The 18,424-nt window shown below is 48.3% G+C and overlaps 2 protein-coding genes across 3 annotated transcripts in view; both read left to right on the top strand.

Moving 5' to 3' along the window:
• LOC111141399 (DNA topoisomerase I) overlaps positions 1 to 5,786 on the top strand; it is a 96,425-nt gene extending 90,639 nt beyond the window's left edge. The window contains exons 19-21 of the mRNA XM_022493917.1: positions 2,592 to 2,686; positions 2,910 to 3,059; positions 4,400 to 5,786. Of these exons, the coding sequence (XP_022349625.1) occupies positions 2,592 to 2,686; positions 2,910 to 3,059; positions 4,400 to 4,502 (348 nt within the window). The 3' untranslated portion in view covers positions 4,503 to 5,786. The remainder of the gene's footprint in view (positions 1 to 2,591; positions 2,687 to 2,909; positions 3,060 to 4,399) is intronic.
• A 9,978-nt stretch (positions 5,787 to 15,764) lies between these two features.
• Positions 15,765 to 18,424, top strand: part of LOC111141423 (phospholipase C gamma 1) — a 36,864-nt gene continuing 34,204 nt past the window's right edge. Inside the window, exon 1 of one of the 2 annotated variants that reach the window (XM_022493966.1) lies at positions 15,765 to 16,071. In XM_022493966.1, the coding sequence (XP_022349674.1) occupies positions 15,855 to 16,071 (217 nt within the window). In that variant the 5' untranslated portion in view covers positions 15,765 to 15,854. The remainder of the gene's footprint in view (positions 16,072 to 18,424) is intronic. The other variant, XM_022493965.1, reaches the window with a different exon arrangement.

Raw genomic sequence — 18,424 nt, 5'->3', positions numbered from 1 at the left:
CTTTACACTTCTTGCTGTGGCCCAGAAATAAATTAGATTGTTTCAAATTGAAAAGATGATGAAACAGTGATCTTTAATTGCCCCCTTATCCTAGCACAACTATTTTCATTTTTACACATTCCACATGAATCATATTTTTATGTAGCTCATCATCAAACATCTGTTGAATACTGGCTTTGTGCCAGACTTGCTGCCCTAGAGGGAGAGACTGACATGCAAACAAGTAGATGCTGTTCCTCCTTCGTGTGCCTCTCCTCCTTATGATTCTGCCTGGTACTGTGCTTGTAAGCCACAAGGCACTAAACATTGGGTGGTTGTCATTTCTGTGTTAGCAATGGCTACATAACTAACCTGTTCTAGTGCCCTAACTCGCAAGAGAATTTGCAATATTTCACTCTAGAGCAGACACACAGGGTTACAAAGGACCAATTATCTTGAAATAAATTTACCAAATAAATTTCAATGTCTGTGATGTGCTTCCTTATTAAGATCTTAAGGTGGGTCTGATAATGACTGTAAATTTCAAGCATAGTAATGAATGTGTAAATGATACTTCAAGGTTTCTGCCGTAGTTACAGTAATAGGGAGATGACCATACATACGTTGGTGGTGAAGTCCTAGGTATTACTGGTGTTACTGTGGTTTGTTGCCCGCACTGATAATTGAAGAAGAAATGGTGAATTTCAGATAGAGGTTAGTGAATTTAGAGATGCAATTCTTTTCTGTCCACGTTCACAGAATTCTGTACAAGAACAAATGGAGTTTAAAAATGGCTACTATAGTGAGGCTACATATACATTTCCAGGTCCACCATATTTTCCTTCTACTGAAATTTCTTCTAAGAAAATACCCAGTAGTAGTACATCTGGATAAGAAAATATCCACAACCTACAGTTGATCCTACAGGAGCCATCTGGTTTTCCTGAAGGGATGCACATGTGCAGAGTGAATGAATATACATCCCTAGACCTCTCAGAGCCTTCGACCATGTGGTTGGCAGGCCAGGAACCCTATAGATCATCCTTCCTAGCAGCTCCCCTTTGCTGCCACTCTTTTAAATGATCATCTGGTATCATTTACTCTCCCTGTGTTATTATTCCAAGCCAGAAATTTAAAGCATAAATATTCAGGTGCTGTTAACCCAATTCAGGCTACCCCTCCCTAGAGCATGAGGAGTTATTTTGTCAATCTTACTCTGGAACCACTGTTTGGGCAGCCCAGGCTGCCTGCCAGACGAGCCCTCCAAGCCCAGGAACCCTCTCCTGTGTGCCCACAAAGCAAACACACGCCCCTGTTTGCCAAGTGAATCAATGGAGTCTTTGATGCTTTGAGAGAATTTGAAACAGCCTGCCAATTTAGCATCCACAGAAATGGTTAAAAGATTGTGGTTTGTTACATTTCTAGCCTGAGAAGAATCTGGCTAGTGGTGTCTGTGATGCTTTTGTGTACAGAATCCGTTCCTTAAGCTTGACTTTGGACAACATAGGTGTTGGAAGTAAGCCATATATAGTAAAATGCATTTAATGATTCTCTCACAATGGTGGCCTCTGTTTCTAGTCTTAGGCTGTCTGTGTATACCTAACAGACAGTTCTAGGCTGAGAGTAGCAGCCCAATGTGTGTTGAATCAGACAAGTATTTATTTACTCTTCAGAGGTTCCCTTGACCTCGCAGGTTAGCAAGGCAATAGCACATCTGAGGGTCTACCCCCAGCAGCATGAGCTGAGTAGTTCGGGCTCTGGTTTTGTGGTGGTGTCTACTGCTGTCCTTAAGAAGGAACCGAGAACTTGGGTTTTCCAGAGGTATTTCAAGGGTTCTATAAGCAAGAAAGACTGGAATTGTCCTAGTTTTCTTCCGTTATAGAAAGTGCTCCATAGCTAAAAATGTTTTCAGACCTCTGTTTTTGAGTGATAACTACAGTTGCCTTGCCATCTCGGCTCTTTCTTTTTAAAAACAGAATGCCAAAGCCAAGCCATGCCATGTATAGGTTTGAACAGACTGGCTGAGCTATTTGCTTCCTGGGTATTTCAGTTGCCATTTTTAAGTCCCTTGGGTATTCCCTTCAGTGCATCCTTTTTTCTTGAGAAGCTCGCAGCTCCTTACCAGAATACTGGGAGAATCTGAGGAATGAGCTGGGTTCAGCAGGTGCAAGGATCCTGTTTCCGCTTCAAAATGAGTTATCTCCTGTAGTATTCTTAGAATGGAGGCTACATCCTAGCACAGGATGTCGACCTCTCGGGTGTCTAAAGCCGAAGTGTCCTAGGAGTGAAAGATTAGCACATGCCCAGTCCTGGCACATTCCTTAACCTGAGCTTCTGGATTAAGGAGGGCCTGGGTCACTGCCTATACTTATTTCTTCACTTACTTCTTGAAGGGTCAGTGAAGAACATAAGTGGCCAAATAGCAGTTGAATTCAGCAGTCACTGTACATGTACTCTGTGCCTCAAGAAATCACCACTGGGGGTTTTACCCGGCACACCATTGACAGCCTGCCTACCTAGGGGAGACAGCTTTCAGGTTTCATCTCTGGTGGAACCTGTCTTTTTTCTTTTGGGGCTGATTTTCTTAAACCTTCATGTTCTTCCTTACCTAGATTGATGCCAAGAAGGAACAGTTAGCAGATGCCCGGAGAGACTTGAAAAGTGCTAAGGCTGATGCCAAGGTCCTGAAGGATGCAAAGACCAAGAAGTATGTACCTGGTACTGTGCAGAGCTGGGGCTTGGTCAACAGAAAGATGGGGACAATATCAGGCCCCCAGGGCCCCAGTCTTTCTAGGGTTTCTGAGTGCTATCTTTTGGAAATCTCTGTATTTAGGGCTTTCCTTCTTTCGCTGCCCTGAATGGCAGGGTGGGGTTGTAGTGTTCTTCTCCAGAGGCTAGGCCTGGTTGTTGAATGACTTCCATTTTTCCAGGGTGGTAGAGTCAAAGAAGAAGGCTGTGCAGAGACTGGAGGAGCAGTTAATGAAGCTTGAAGTTCAGGCCACAGACCGAGAAGAGAATAAACAAATTGCTTTGGGAACCTCCAAACTCAATTATCTGGACCCGAGGATCACAGTGGCTTGGTAAGCACTGAGCCCTTCCTGAGTTCCTGCTGCTGGCTTGAAAAGGGTAACGGGGTGGTGGAGGGAGAGCAAGGGGGGTTCAAGAGCACTGTAGGCGTTCACACACCATTCCAGCACTTCACACTTTAAGTACTTTGGGAAACCCCTGCCTTTCGACTATGCATACTACAAATGCACTAGAACATCCTAATGGCCCTAAGTGGTCAATAATATTGCTATACTGCCTTGGAATGTATTTATGTCTGTTTTTAAAAGCCAGTTGCAGCCCCTACCTTTATGGAACTTTCGGACAAGAATGGAATTCTTAGCCTTCATTAAAGGAAAACTATAAAAGAGCCAGTCTGTCTACACTTGAACAAAACTTTTCAATAAAATATTTTTTTTTTACAAGTGAAGGCAGAAAGGAACAAGCAGAAAAAAACAAAAATGAGAATATAGATCTCAGCAACCTACAGAAAGAGAGGAAGCTTATAACAAAGGCAGATAAATTCTCTATTATTTGTGTCCCCTCTTGTCCCACACAGTCATAAAATGACATCCAAAATAACTGGCTTTTATTTTTTTAAAGATGCTTATTGAATTGTTCTAAGCTTAGGTGGAAGAATCCAGCTCTGTGCTCCTCTGGGCCAGTGGTTCCGCCCAGCTGTTGCACCCTTTTTGCTCTTTTTGCCCTTTTTGCCCTGTTGCATGCTAGAGGTTCGGTTAGCTTGAGGGACAGTATGCACAGTGGTTAAGAGCATGGACTCAAGCCAGACAGCTTGGGTTCAGTTTTCAGCTCCATGCTCTCCAGCTGCATGAGGATATAAGCAAATTACTGAATTATCTCTCTCAGTTTTTTTCTTTTCTTTTTTCTCTTTCTCTCTTTTCTTTCTCTTTCTCTCTTTCTTTCTTTTTCTCTTAATCTCTTTCTTTCTTTTTCTCTTTCTCTCTCTCTCTTTCTTTCTTTGACAGAGAGTACAAGCAGGGGGAGCAGCAGGGAAAGGGAGAAGCAGACTCCCTGCTGAGCAAGGAGCCCGATGTGGGACTCGATCCCGGGACCCTGAGATCATGACCTGAGCCAAAGGCAGACGCTCTACCGACTGAGCCACCCAGGCGCCCTTTCTTAGTTTTTTCACATGTACCTTTTTGATTAGTACATCTGTAGGAGCAAGTAGCATCTACCTTAGAGGTCACTATCATGATTTAAATGAGCTCATGATGCTCTTAGAACGTGTCCGGCACACTTCCTAAAATTCATTCTCAACAGATGGGCATGAAGGAGGTACATTCAAACCCCCTACCCTGGGTCTGGGCTGTTGCTCGCTGAGACACTAATCCCTCTCTTTCTCCTTTGTGTGCAGGTGCAAGAAGTGGGGGGTCCCCATTGAGAAAATTTACAACAAAACCCAGCGGGAGAAGTTTGCTTGGGCTATCGACATGGCTGATGAGGACTACGAGTTCTAGTCAGTCTTGAGGGGAGAGTTCTGTGAAAAGGAACAGCGTGGTTTGGGGAAGATGGATAAACTGTGAGCCTTGCTTACCCTCACACCTGAGGGAGAGAGGCAGCAAGTCTTAACAAACCAACATCTTTGAGAGAAGATAAACCTGGAGATATTATAAGGGAGAGCTGAGCCAGTTGTCCTATGGACAACTTATTTAAAAATATTTCAGATATCAAAATTCTAGCTGTATGATTTGTTTTGAATTTTGTTTTTATTTTCAAGAGAGCAAGTGGATGGGAATTTGTCAGAATTCTGCCAGGCAAATTCACTGTTTCACTAAAGCATTTGGATTCTCTTAGCTACTGTATACGAAGTCCGATTATATTGGTGCGTTTTTACAGTTAGGGTTTTGCAATAACTTCTATATTTTAATAGAAATGAATTCCTAAACTCCCTCCCCTTTCCCCCATTTCAGGAATTTAAAATTAAGTAGAACAAAAACCCAGCGCACCTGTTAGTGAGAATTGTCACTATCTATTGTCATGGGAATCAATTTTCATTAAACTTGAAGCAGTCGTGACATCGGCAGTGTTTTGGTTCAGACACCTGTTCACAGAAAAGCATGATGGGAAAATATTTCCTGACTTGAGTGTTCCTTTTTAAATGTGAATTTTTATTTCTTTTTAATTATTTTAAAATATTTAAACCTTTTTCTTGATCTTAAAGATCGTGTAGATTGGGGTTGGGGAGGGATGAGGGGTTGAGTGAGTCTAAGGATAATGAAATAATCAGTGACTGAAACCATTTTCCCATCATCCTTTGTTCTGAGCATTCTCTGTACCCTTCAGATATCCATCTTTTTCATTTTAAAGCCAGTCTTTCACTTGAAAGATTTTATTGTGTAAAAAGTTCCACAAGTCAATAATTTAGAGGAAAATGAGTATTTGGTCCAAAAAAGGAAAAATAATCAAGAATTTAGGGCTTTTATTTTTTTCTTTTGTAATTGTGTAAAAAATGGAAAAAAACACATAAAAAGCAGAATTTTAATGTGAAGACATTTTTTGCTATAATCATTAGTTTTAGAGGCATTGTTAGTTTAGTGTGTGTGCAGAGTCCATTTCCCACATCTTTCCTCAAGTATCTTCTATTTTTATCATGAATTCCCTTTTAATCAACTGTAGGTTATTTAAAATAAATTCCTACAACTTAACGGAAACCTAGTGTCTGCCTCTTTGTACCCAGGTCCCTGGCCTGACTGGGGCTACAGGACTGGGACTCCATGTGGGATGTGGTCTCACTGCTCAGCTCAGTAAGGGTGGCTCCCTCCCTCCCCAGGAGCTGGGGCTAAGTTGGGCCTGGAAGGGGCTGCACCTGTCCTGTGCTGTGGATGTGGGGAGGGGAGCCCAAGTCCATATCCTTCAATAAAAGCAAGCCCAGGAAGTGAGGGATGGTATAGAAAATCTGTAAGAACAGGTGGGGTACAACAACTGTTTGGAGCCTAGGGTAGATAATATGTATTGAGCAAGATGTAATGAATGTATTTGAGAGGCAGACCTTCTGCTTTCTGTGTGTGCTGGCCACAAGCATCAGGGCTTGTCTGGGTTCGCTTGTGTGGCTAAGCTTGCAGTCAGGATGGCAGGAATTAAGGGTACCAAGCCAATTTCAATCCAGTACTCAGTGGATCCCAGAGGCCCAAATGTAGACTCCCTGTGTTGATCAGTTCATTACTCCCCAGAGCTCCTGTCCCCGTGTTGGTAGGGTCCCTACAAAAATGCCTCAGGAAGAAAGATGAATTAATCCTGGCCAAACAGAGCAGGGAGCAGGAAGGCCAGTGGTCAGAATTGGTCACTTGGCCCTACGCCCCCTGGCTTGCTAGCATGTACCAGGTATATTCTGGGAGGAGAGCCATCTCCTTGACAGTCTCAACTCCCTGGGACCAAGGGCTGGGCTGGTGTTGACCCACTGAAGAGAACCCTGGAAGATCCTTCTTGGCAGTCTGCATTTCTCTGGCCAGTGAGGGAGGGAGCATTCGTGCCAGGATAAAAAGGAGGTTATGTGGCCATCAGTGCTTTGGAGCTGATTACAGCCAAGTTTTGTAAGTTCTGAGGTGTTGAGGTAGCTACACCACTGAACATAAAGAATGGCAACACAGAGGCTCTTGAAATACTCAAATCGATAGACTTCATGGTTGAGGGGTGGGCGATAAGAATTTGGACCTGGGTTTGGGACTTGAGCAGGACTGTCCAAAACCAGGGGACAAACCTTGCTCCAGAACTAGAAATTAAGCCTTGCACGCTTAAGATTTTACTGATGAGGATAAACTCGAGCCTACCTTTCCAAATAGGGATCGTCCTACAAGTCCTCTGAGGGCAGGTGCACAGCAACTAGATCTGGTCAAGAACAATTGTGAAGGGCACCCTTGGTGGTAGCAGGCTTGGGAGAGCAAACCAGAGGATGGAAGCTGACCTGGCCAGTGGGGATGAGGGTAGGGGTTGGACATATAGGTGAGGGCCAGGTGGGACAGGCCCTGAAAAATGCTTGAGTCCAGAGTTGGGAGAAGACCCACCCCTTCGCTTATCCCTCCAGTAGTTGTGTCCCTCCTCACACTTCCAGCCTTGTCCAGAAGCAGAAGCCTGATGTGCAGAGTCTGAAAAACTCCCTTCTAACCGGCTCTTCCGTGATGCTCGAGTCCAGCTCTGGGCAAAGTGGGATGGCTTCCGCATGCCAAGTATCTGCGTGCTTGCTTGGCTTCTCTTTCCCTTACCCCCTGCATCTGCTCAGCAGCTCTTGTCCAGTCTCTGTCAAGTCCACCTTGGGTGGGCCTACGTCACAGTAAAAAAAATGAAAAAAATAAAAAGTCTCACTACTCCCAGCTGTTTCCAGCCACCACCCCCTCTGTCTCCCACTTCACACACAAGTGCCTGGAGTGAGTCATCCACTCTGCCGGGTCATTCCTCCACCCACAGCAACCAGCTTCTGTCCCACCTTGACCCCGAATTCCCCCTCCACTCTGACCACAGTCGCCAACGAATGAGTGACCAAACCCATAAATGGGCTCTGCATTGTGTATCTTCTTTGTGGCACTGGACACTTAACCGATCTTCCATTTAACAGCTCTACTGAAAACATTTTACATATCATAAAATCCACCCATTCCAAGTGTATTTTTAGTAACTACTGAGGGCTATTGCCATCATCATAAATCAGTTTTAGTATATCATCCTCCCAGTAAGTTCCCTCATGCCCACTTAAAGTTAATCCCCACTCCCACCTCCAGCCTCCACTAATCTGCTTTCTCTCTAAATTTGTCTTTTCCGGTGGACATGACAGACAAATGAAATGCCACAACATGTGAGCACTCGCCTCTCCAAGCACTTCTCTCTAGCTTCCACGATGGCATCCTCTCCTGGTTCTACTCCTGTCTCTCTCAGGCTGCTTCATCTTGGTCATCTCCCCTCTCAGGTCCTGGCTGCTGTGGCTCTCTCCACTGCACAGAAGAAATGGGCCTAGTGGATTTCATTTGCATGGAGGGCAACAACTCCCAGACCTCCATCTCCAGCCTAGACCCCTTTCCTGAGCTCCAGACCCATGCTGGAGCTGGAAGGGAGGTCCCCAAGCTACTCACTCTCCAATCTCTGGAACTGAGCTCAGTACCAGCTACTCCATGGCCACTGGGCTGTTTCACATCTCAGAGAGAGGCACCACCATCCACTCTGCCCCTCAACCAGAGTCTAGGGCTACCCCCAGCCTTCACTCCTTTCTTTCTCTTACTTCCACATCCAGTAAATTAGCAACTCTGAAATCACCTCCTAAATGCCACATACACCAAATACAGGTATTTCTCCCACAAAAAGCTTTATAAAACCTTTTTTTTTTTTAAACTCAGAAAAGAGTTTACTTATATTTTGGTCTTTACAAAATCCCTCATATAATGGGATACTCTCTCAACTTGTTTTGAACCAAAAAGCACTTTTTGGAGAAAAGACATTACCCTGAAATGACCTCTCAAGCTAGTTTTGGACGATTATAAGTAGTCCCCTGACAAAATGTGTAAACAAGGAGGCAAAGAAATTTACCACAGACTTAGTAATTATTTCTCACAATCCCAAGTATTACATATAAACAAATCTCTTAAAGGTCACTTTAATAGCAAGACAACATTGATTTTTTTTTAAGGCTTCGCAATGGTATGCTACATATAGATACACACACACGTGTGTGTGTGTGTGTGTGTGTATTTTAACGGTTTCAGAAAAACATACTACGGACTTAAGATTTGTGTCAAAATATGGAAGGGGTTGGTGGAGTCTGACGTGAAGCCAGAGTGGCCATCAGCTCAAAATTGAAGCTGGCTGATGGGTACGAGGAAGTTCACTATACACTCCTGTCCACACTTACATACATTTGAAATTCTCCATAAAATTTTTAGTGCAATACAGTAAGTAGTTATTATGCAGATCATTAATATATACCTATGGGAGAAATGAAAAGAAAGCTGTTTTAACGTTACACCAAAGGTCATTCTGCTTAGATTCAAATTTGGCATCAGAAACTGACTCGGTAGGTATTCTCTCTTCATTAACACGGAGGAGTCTCAAAAACATGCTGAATGTAGACCACGGTTACATACTCCTTGGTTCCATTTTATGTGAAATTCTAGAATAGGCAAAAACTACTCTGTAGTGACGGAAAGTATGTTAGTAATTGCTGGACGGGAGGGCAGGGAAGACGGACTATAAAGGGGCACCAAGAAACTTCAGGGTGATGGAAGTGTTTTGTACCTTGATTGCGTGGAGGTTACACGACGGTATTACATTCATCAAAGCTCACCAAACTTTACACTTAGAAAGGGGTCCACTTTTTTTTTTTTTTGTATGTAAGTTATTCATCAATCAAGCTGATTTTTCAAAAGTACTCTCAAAACAACTTAGAAAGCACTGAAGGCGATGTGCTTTCAGAAATTTATATTAGATGGGGCCCCTGGGTGGCTCAGTGGGTTAAAGCCTCTGCCTTCGGCTCAGGTCATGATCCCAGGGTCCTGGGATCGAGCCCCGCATCGGGCTCCCTGCTCAGCGGGGAGCCTGCTTCCTCCTCTCTCTCTCTGCCTGCCTCTCTGCCTACTTGTGATCTCTGTCTGTCAAATAAATAAACAAAAAATTAAAAAAAAAAAAAAAGAAATTTATATTAGATGACTCAAAGTAGTTCTCCTGGGGATAACTACATAGAAATCAAAGATTCGTAGAGAGTTTGACCATAAGTTGATTACTGCAAAGGTGAGAGTGGGAAAAATACATATTCATAAATTAATATGCTGCTTTAAATATGTGACTTAGAATGTGTTCACGTAACTCAATAAGCTGTCATACTGGCCATTTGAATCATGTGTCTCTAAGAATGTTTCTATTTTAGTTGCAAAGAAGCCACAAAACATCTGGAGAGCCCTTACTGCAAAAACAAGTGATCACCTTCTACTGGGTGGGAGCTGCCATATCTCTAGGCATATACATTCTCTCTCTCTTAGCTCTACCTTCACAGCTACCAACACATGTCTCTCCTCAGTGCTCCAGGGGCCCTTATCACAGCCAGTTGTCATCTGTTGACAAATTTCTGTTGGCATTTCTTTACCCACAAGTGGAGTGAGAACTTGGTCTGATTCATCTCCGCTGTTACCATTATAGAGGAGCATCAGGAGAGTTTGTTGGAAGAAAGGAAGAGAAAGGGGTACCTGGGGTGGCTTGGTCGGTTAAGCGGCTGCCGTCAGCTTGGGTCATGATCCCAGGGTCCTGGGATCGACCCCATGTTGGGCTCCCTGTTCAGCAGAAAGCCTGCTTCTCCTTCTCCCTTTCCCTCTGCCCCTCCCCATGCTCATGCTCACTCTCTCTTTCTCTCTCTCTTTCAAATAAGTAAGTGAAATCTTAAAAAAAAAAAAAAAAAAGGAAGAACAAGAAACATGAGATCCAACAACTAAGTTGGAGCCATAGGTAGATATTGGGGCCAGAGGTCAAGAATCTGAACTGCAGGTTGTGGGGTGGAGCTCAAGGTGCACTGGGGTGAGTATTAAGTACCCGCTGTATACACAGGTACAGGTTAGCAGGCTCAAACTCAGAGATGAGCTGGTCAGACACCTAAAATAAGAAACTATCAAGCAAAAATTTTAAAGAACAGCTTTAAAGAAAAAAGGATAAAGTTTTATGTGAGGAAACAAGACTGTAAGTCTATAACTCTGCCTACTTTCAATTGTGGAAGGGGCTTCATTGAGCTACACTTTTATATTATCCCTTCTGTATTTATGCAAGGTCATTACAAGGAATCAATGAAAACTGCATATCTGTTGGGAATATTCTCCATGATCTCAATCAAATAAGTGTTCATATGAGAAACTTCTTTTATAATTTCACCCCAGGAAAATGTTTCTCTCCCGGGGAATCAGTTAACAGAATAAAAAGTTTTTGCTTTGGCTACCAGGAAGCTCAGTTACATTTGATTCTCAGTGACAGCAATCGTGTTAACCCTTACTAACCATATTCTATTCCTCCTCCTTATATAGCCTATTCCAATTCTACAGTGCAGTATTTTTGTTCTTTGGTTTAAATGCTCTAAACGTTTCTAAAGGGCTGGAAAGGGATATATTTGAGGTGGGCACAGCCATGTGCCACTGAGATTCTCCTTCAAGGAAGCACTTGTCGCCCCCATTGCTGGGAGACCCGTCAGCCCTCAAAGATCATCTCAGTTCCAGACAGCCATGTGACCGAGGCTGCGCTCTTCCTGGAACTGACTGAAGTGGGACTCTGAAGGCCCAGCCATTTTGAGCCAGAACTAGACAACAGAGCTCCCTGGACGTTGGCTGAAGCTGTCACCAGGCCTGTGCCACAGCTTAACTTCTCCCTGTGCTCCCTCCTCTTTCCTCCTCTCTCTCTCTCACAGTGTTGATCCCAAGAGCCCTCCCTATCAAAGTTTCTGCATGCTAGCCTCTGCCACCCAGAATCTGCTTCCCAAGAGCCTAATCTGTGACATTTAACCAAATACAGATGGTCCCTGATTTATGACAGTTTGACTCACGATTTTTCAGCTTAACGATCGTGCAAAAGTGATATGCACTCAGTAGAGACTGTACTTTGGATTTTGATCTTTTCCCAGCTAGCCATATGCAGCGTGAGCCTCTCTTGTGATGCTGGGCAGCGGCCATGACTCCCAGTCAGCTGTGTAATCAAGAAGGTAAATAACCCCTACGCTTACAACCCTGCACCCATACAACAATTCTGTTTTTCACTTTTACTACAGTATTCAGGAAATTTCATGAGACATTCAACACCTTATTATAGAACAGGCTTTATGTTAGGTGACTTTTATCCAACCAGAGGCTAATGTTAGTGTTCTGAGTACATTTAAGGTAGGCTAGGCAAAGTAAGTGCTTTTTAACTTACCGTATTTTCAAATTATGACGGGTTTATTGGGATGTAACCCCATCATAAGGCAAGGAAGAGCTATAACTAAAAATAGAAAACACATCAGGTAGGGATATTATGGAAGGGGGTGAGAACACACAGCGAAATAGTTCATACCTACATGGGAGGCAACGTTAGCATTGACACTGGAGCCAGGCTGCCTGGGTTTGAATCCCATCTCTGCCAACTCTCAGCTATGTGTCCATAAACACGTCTCTCAATCTCTCTGTGCCTCAGTTTTTTCATCTATAGGTTGGAAACAGTAAGAGAACTTAGAATGCTGTCATAAGTAAGTGAGCCAACGTGGGTAAAGCAGTTATATAGGACTTACTATATGCCAAGTGCTGTTCTAAGTGTTCGATAAATAAACACCTAAGAGGTCAGGCCCTATGAGGCCAAAGGGGCATCTGAGCTGGGACCCTTACCCAGAACACAGGCACACCCAGGTACGGTGTGGGCTGGGGCATGTTGAAGCACGAGTGCTGACAGAAATAGGCCCAAGCAGGGCTAGCCTGGGTGATGTCAGGGCGTGTATCTTGTGTGGGTTCTGGGCTGCTCCCTCCAAGCCAGCGCAGCTGCACACATTGCCAGGAACACCCACGTACCCATATATATGCTGAGCTGGGGGAAGCCCAAACCAGCCACACCCCTCTGCATGGCCTGCTTTTCCTGAATCTCTTTTGGTGGAGGGAGGAGGCACCTGAGGCCTGAGAAGCTAGCTCAGAAATCCCAGAAGGAAACGGGGCCTTTTTTCTGATGAAGGGCCTGGCAGCAGACTGAAAACATGAGCTCCTGTTGACAGAGCTTTCTGGAGCCCCTGGGGGCCTGCCTGGCCCTGGAGGCAAAAGCAAAGCAAGAAAGCATGGTCTGAGTGCTAGGAAGCTCTCAGAAAATGGAGCAAGAGATTTTAAAAGTGTATCACAGCTACCCAAGTCAACACAAGAAGCTCGATGAGGACTATAGCACTTAGGAGGGGATGTCAAGGACAAATGGATGAGAACAGATAAGCCGAGAGAGGCCCCATTCTGTCCCTGGCTTCATCACCTGCGATGCTCCCCCTCACTTAGTATAACTCTAGCCTTTTCATTCCTACACTCATTAAGCTCTCTCTGGCCTTTGTACATGTTGTTACCTCTGCCCGGCAAGTACCTTCGTCCAGCCCACCTCTAATAATTCACCTGACCAGCTATTCACATCCTGTAGACCTCTGCTGAGTTCTAGAGAGGCCTTCTTTTCTACTGAGAGAGAGCTAAAATAGGTGTCCCTCATGTTTTATCTTGTACCCCTCTGTGTTCTTCCTCCCTACCTGCCATCACAACCGTCCCTACATAACACTGTTAATCTGTTTAATGCCTGAATTCCTGGACGGTTAGTGCTGAATTTCTCTTTTTCTTCCAACCCAGGACACCATGGCCCAGCACAGGGCAGCTCAGGGACAGTCCAAGCCATACTCTACGAGCATTCCCTGTGCCTAGAGCCAGCCATGCGCGGGGCCTCCCCTCACTGGTACTGACTAGCGAGCTAGCCTCTGTGCCCGATGACTGCTGACCACCAGGACCTATTTAAGGCTCTCTTGTGAAGCAAAAAAAATGCATGGACTCAAGACAGATTGGGCTCAAATTCCCACTTGTTACTTATGTGGCCTCGGGGACAAGCTGCAGAAATGATCTGAATCTCAGGTTCCTCATCAGTAAACTGGGGACAATAATCCCTGATTAGATGGTAATTATGAGGATCAGGTGTGACCACACCTGTAAGCCTTGTAGTGCTAGGCCAGGCACTGGGCCGACTTTAGTGCCCTCCCTCCCACTTTAAAGGGTGGGCACTAGGTGGCAGTCCATCTCAGATCACTCCACCTCCCCCAGGTGGTTGAAGCCAACAAAAGGCTCAGCTTCGTGCTGGATTCTCAGCTTCCTAGGGGCCACACTTGAGGGACTCCAAATACAACCCCACACGTTACCACTGCAGCAAGACAAAGTCAGAGGCAGCCCTGGACAGGAGTCACCACCCAGCTGGGCAGGGGGGTCTAAGCACACACGCGTATACTCACGGATTGCTGGAACCTGGATCTTTCTCTGGCATCAGCTGGGTGCTCTGCCGGGCCTCTGGGCTCTCAAGTTGTTCTGCTTTGCCTGACTCAACATCTGTCAGACCAGCTCCCCTGTGACCCCGGGTGTCTTCAGTTTGTCTGTGATGGGGGCGGCTACACTTCAGGTGCAAGTCTAGGGAATGGCTTCAGGAAGACAGAGTATGAATTATTCAAATAACCACTAAAAGGCCTTGTGGCTGCAGCATGGAGAGTAAAGGGGAGGTGGTGAGAGATAAAGTGGGAGAGAGAGAAAGGGGCCGGAGCATACAGGACCAGCTGGGACAGGAGGGCCTGTGGATTTTAAGTGCGGTGGGAAATCATGGAGGGTTTGAGGCCGAAGGTAGGGGATCACGATTTAATTTCTTTTTAAAGATTAAAGCATGAAGAATAGATGCAGTTCAAATCAGGGAGAATAAATAGTCTGGATGAGAAAAGATGGACGTCAGGCTTGTGGGTTGAGGGGAGGTAGCCAACGGTAGAGCTAAAGGGCCTTGCTAGATTGCTGGGCGGTGGAGGCCGTCAGGGGAATCAAGGATACCTCCAAGGGTCTTGGCCCAGGCGCCTTAGAAGACTTAATGCCACGTTCCGAGAAAGGGAGGACTGTGGGAAGAGCGGTTTGAGGAGGGAGGGGAGAGGCTCGTGTTAAATGGGGGCGTGGAGCAGCGGGATGCAGGGAATACAGATTTGGTGCTACGGCTGAAGCCATGGGAAAGGTCGACTTAGGAACTGACTCAGGACCCAGCCCAGAGGAAGAGAAACTTCTGGGACCCAAAGGCAGAGGCCTGAGACGCAGGAGAAAAACACGGGGACTTAGGCCACGAAAACCAAAGCTCCGGAAAGCGTTTGCAAGAGGGGCGCGTGGAGGCGGAGCGTGAGGTGGGGCGGGCAGTGGCTGATGAGAAGCAGAGATGGAGGCCACCGGGGGCCACAGGTCTAAAGGCCCTCCAGGGGAGGCTCAGGTCTGGGGCTTCTCCGAATGACGGGTCCGTCGAAGGTCACACTGGCCACAGGGGCAGGACAGACGTGGGTCCCGCCGTCGCAGGAGCGGCCTGAGGGCCACCCTGCGCGACCAAAAGGGAGGGGCGGGACAGGCCTGCTGTCCATCAGAGCCCGTCGGCCAATCCGCAGGCTGCTCCGCCCCCGCCCCTCCCGAGGAGGGCGCGCAGAGGACCCGCCGCTGCCGCCGCCGCCGCCGCTGCCGCCGCCGCGGGTGTGAGGCGGCCCGGCCTGGCCTGGCTGGCTCCCTCCGCCGGGCAGCCCGCCCAGGTAACCGGGTTTGGCCGGCGGGCCTGGGGGCGCTCTGCACCCTCGGCTCTTTTCCCGGACGCCGCGCGGGGAGCGGGGTTGAGGAAACGGCTGCGGCGGGGCCTGTGCGGGACAGTGGGCTGAGCGGCCGCCTGTGCGTGTGCGACTGACTGACGGGCCGGCGCGGGGCTGCCGCGCGTGACGGGGCCAGCCGGGGCAGCGTGAGCTTGAAGCTCTGCGGGACGGAGGGACGGGCTCCTTGACCGCGAGCGGCGCGCGCGCTCCCGCCGCCATTGCGCCCCGCGCCCCCGCCCGGGGCCTGTCCGGGGGTCGCGGGGCGCAGGCGCGGCGGGCGGGGGTCCTCTCCACGGGCGCGCGGGCGCCTTTGTTCCCGGCGCGCGGGCCGGGGCGGGGCCTGCAGAGCCGCCCCGCCCCCCGCTCAGGCCCCGCCCCGTCTCCGCCCGCAGGAGCCGCCGCCGGGCCCGCTCGCCGGCCGCCTCTGCCGCCGTCGCTTGCTCCCGCCGGCCGGGCCTGCGCCGCGGCGCCGCCGCCTACTGCCACCCTCTCTTCCACCTCCACCCCCAGTGCAGAAGCCATGGCGGGCGCCGCGTCCCCCTGCGCCAATGGCTGCGGGCCCGGCGCGCCCTCGGACGCCGAGGTGCTGCACCTCTGCCGCAGCCTCGAGGTGGGCACCGTCATGACTTTGTTCTACTCCAAGAAGTCGCAGCGGCCGGAGCGGAAGACCTTCCAGGTCAAGCTGGAAACGCGGCAGATCACGTGGAGCCGTGGCGCCGACAAGATCGAGGGGGCCAGTAAGTGCGCCCCCTTCCCCGGGCCCGCTGCGCGCGGGGGCCGCGGGAGTCCGCGCCGGCCTCCCGTGCGCCCCGGCCGCTGCTGGAGTGACTTGGGTAAACTTTCGGGCCCTCCCCAACAGCCTCCGGCCCCGCCCCCGCCTCTGCCCCGGTGGTCACCGGGGGCGGGGGGCATCCGGGTCCTCAGTCACCTGACAGGACACCCCCCTCCCCCAGCCTGGGAAGGGGGGAGCGTTCCAGGCGCTTTGCCCAGAGGCCTAAAAATCCTAGCCGGTTGGAGACCGGCGGGGCGGGCATCGGGTCTCCCCTGCCCCGGGAGTGGTGTTGACGGAGGCCAGGGAAGCCCGGGCAGGTCAACCCATCCCGCCCCAGAAGCAGGGGCCGGCCCAGACGGTCACCGCCCGTGATCACCTTTTTTCCCATGGTGAAACTTTCTGGGCCCCCCGGGTTGGTTTCCATTTGTAAAGGAACCTTTGCGTTCCCTGAGTAGAACTTAGATGTTGGGGTAGGGTTGGTTTTGGATCAAAGCCAGGCCTACTCATCTGTCTCTTGGGGAGTGAGTGAAAGGTGGTCCTGTTTGGTTTGGAAAAGCCCGAGAAAAGGCAGTGGCTTTTTCCCCGCTGCTTTTGTCTTGAAGCTGAATTTTAGAGGTCTGCGTGGGTGGGCAGACACTCAGAGCCAGGACAGGGACTCTTGGTAAAGGGGCCAAGCTCGCCTTGCCCTTGGAAGCACATTCCCAAGAGCTTGGCCTAGAAGAGCCAGCTTCAGTGCCTTAGAGTCAGGTACTTTTTTCAAGAGTGTGCAGCCAGTTTGGGGTCCCGGTCTAGCCCTTTATGTCCTGTGTTCTGTGTTCCATGGCTGCAGGGAGCCGGGAGTAGCTACTTTTGGTTTCCTGCCTCTTTGCCTTCTCAGGCCTGAACTTGGCTGCTTTGGGACAGGTCTCAGTTGGGAGGAGGGAGTTGGGGGATTTTGAAAAATCCCAGATCTTTCAGTGTTATGCCACTTAGTGCATGCTTGTGCTGTGGCCGGATGGGCACCCAGCTCTGCCCTCCATTCCTCCACATTAGGTGTGAGAGGTAGTGTGGCTGCAGCCCTAAGTTGTAGGTTGCTTCCTGCAAGGACTCCCCTAGAGACAGGTGTTAGAGCCAGGGTCAGAGCCAGGTCCTTGTGGAGGAGGGGCATCAGGAAGTGACACCCCCCCCCCAAGGGAGGGTCCAACAGACCTCCTTGGGTATGGTGTACATGTGTGTAGATGGGTTGAGGAGATTGGGAGGAAGGAAAGTCTTGCGGTGAGGCAGCCATCCTCAACTAGAAACTCCAGATCTGATACTGCTGCTGAACTTAGAAATGGCAGCTGCCTTCCTCTGTGCCTCCAACAGCCCTGTCAGCTATGGAGAGAAAATTTTAGTGATTTGAAAGCCTGGATTCCAAAGCTGTGGAAGGACAGACACCACAGGGAACCGGATAGTCCTGGGGACATCACCCAGGCATCTAGACTCCAGGCACATCTAGACTCCAGGCACTCAGTTTTGTGGTGCTCCCTGTGCTCTGCTTAGTTGGTGGCACTGGCCAGAGGTTCCCTGCTAGAGATTTCCTGGGTAACTAACAGGTTGCACTTCAAACCATGCATGGGATCAGCAGGCAGTAAGGGCAGCACTGTGGTTGAAGGCAAGCCTGGATTTGAAGCCCATATAGTAGTTGTGGGCCAGTTACGTATCTAGCCAGTTACTTATTTTTTTCTGAGCTTAGTTTCTTTATCTGTAAAGCAGGAGTAGTAATACATACACTATATATGGTTGCTCTGGAGACTAAATGAGAATTGTTGTAAAACCTCTAGCACAGTGCCTGATACGTTGTAAGCGTTTAATAAACCTAAGCTGTTTTTAATAACAATAGAAATAATAGACTATGACTGCCCTCCATCCTGGACTGTGAATGTTGAGAGAGAATGTGTGTGGCTCTCGGAGAGCCTGAGGGTATAGGAAGGGAGGAGGATGGGAACCAAGTTCACATTTCACTTAGGTCACTACCCAGAAAAAGGGAGGAAATGGTTTTTTTTGCTTCAACCCATCTCCTCACCCACCCACCTATCATATATGGAACAGCACATGACAGAGTAAAATTTATGGAGTAAATCTATGGAGATTTGCACATCTGACTCCTCGGTGTGGCTATCTTATTTGTAAGTTGGGGCCTGAACAGAAGGGAGGGGTGTGGAGAGGGAAGAGTCTAGTCCATGGTGTGTCACATCTTCAGGAGTTGGTGACAGGAATGCAGAGGTCTCAGCCCCCAGCGGTAGGTCAGCTAGAGAAGTACAGATTCAGGGATCTCATCAGCTGGGAGTATAGGCAAA

This window comes from Enhydra lutris, unplaced genomic scaffold (assembly GCF_002288905.1).
Source record: "Enhydra lutris kenyoni isolate GAN:26980312 unplaced genomic scaffold, ASM228890v2 scaffoldscaffold6, whole genome shotgun sequence".
In the NCBI taxonomy this organism is placed as follows: domain Eukaryota; kingdom Metazoa; phylum Chordata; class Mammalia; order Carnivora; family Mustelidae; genus Enhydra; species Enhydra lutris.
The sequence above is the reverse complement of the archived record's forward strand: the minus strand, read 5'-3'. Positions and strand labels throughout refer to the sequence as shown.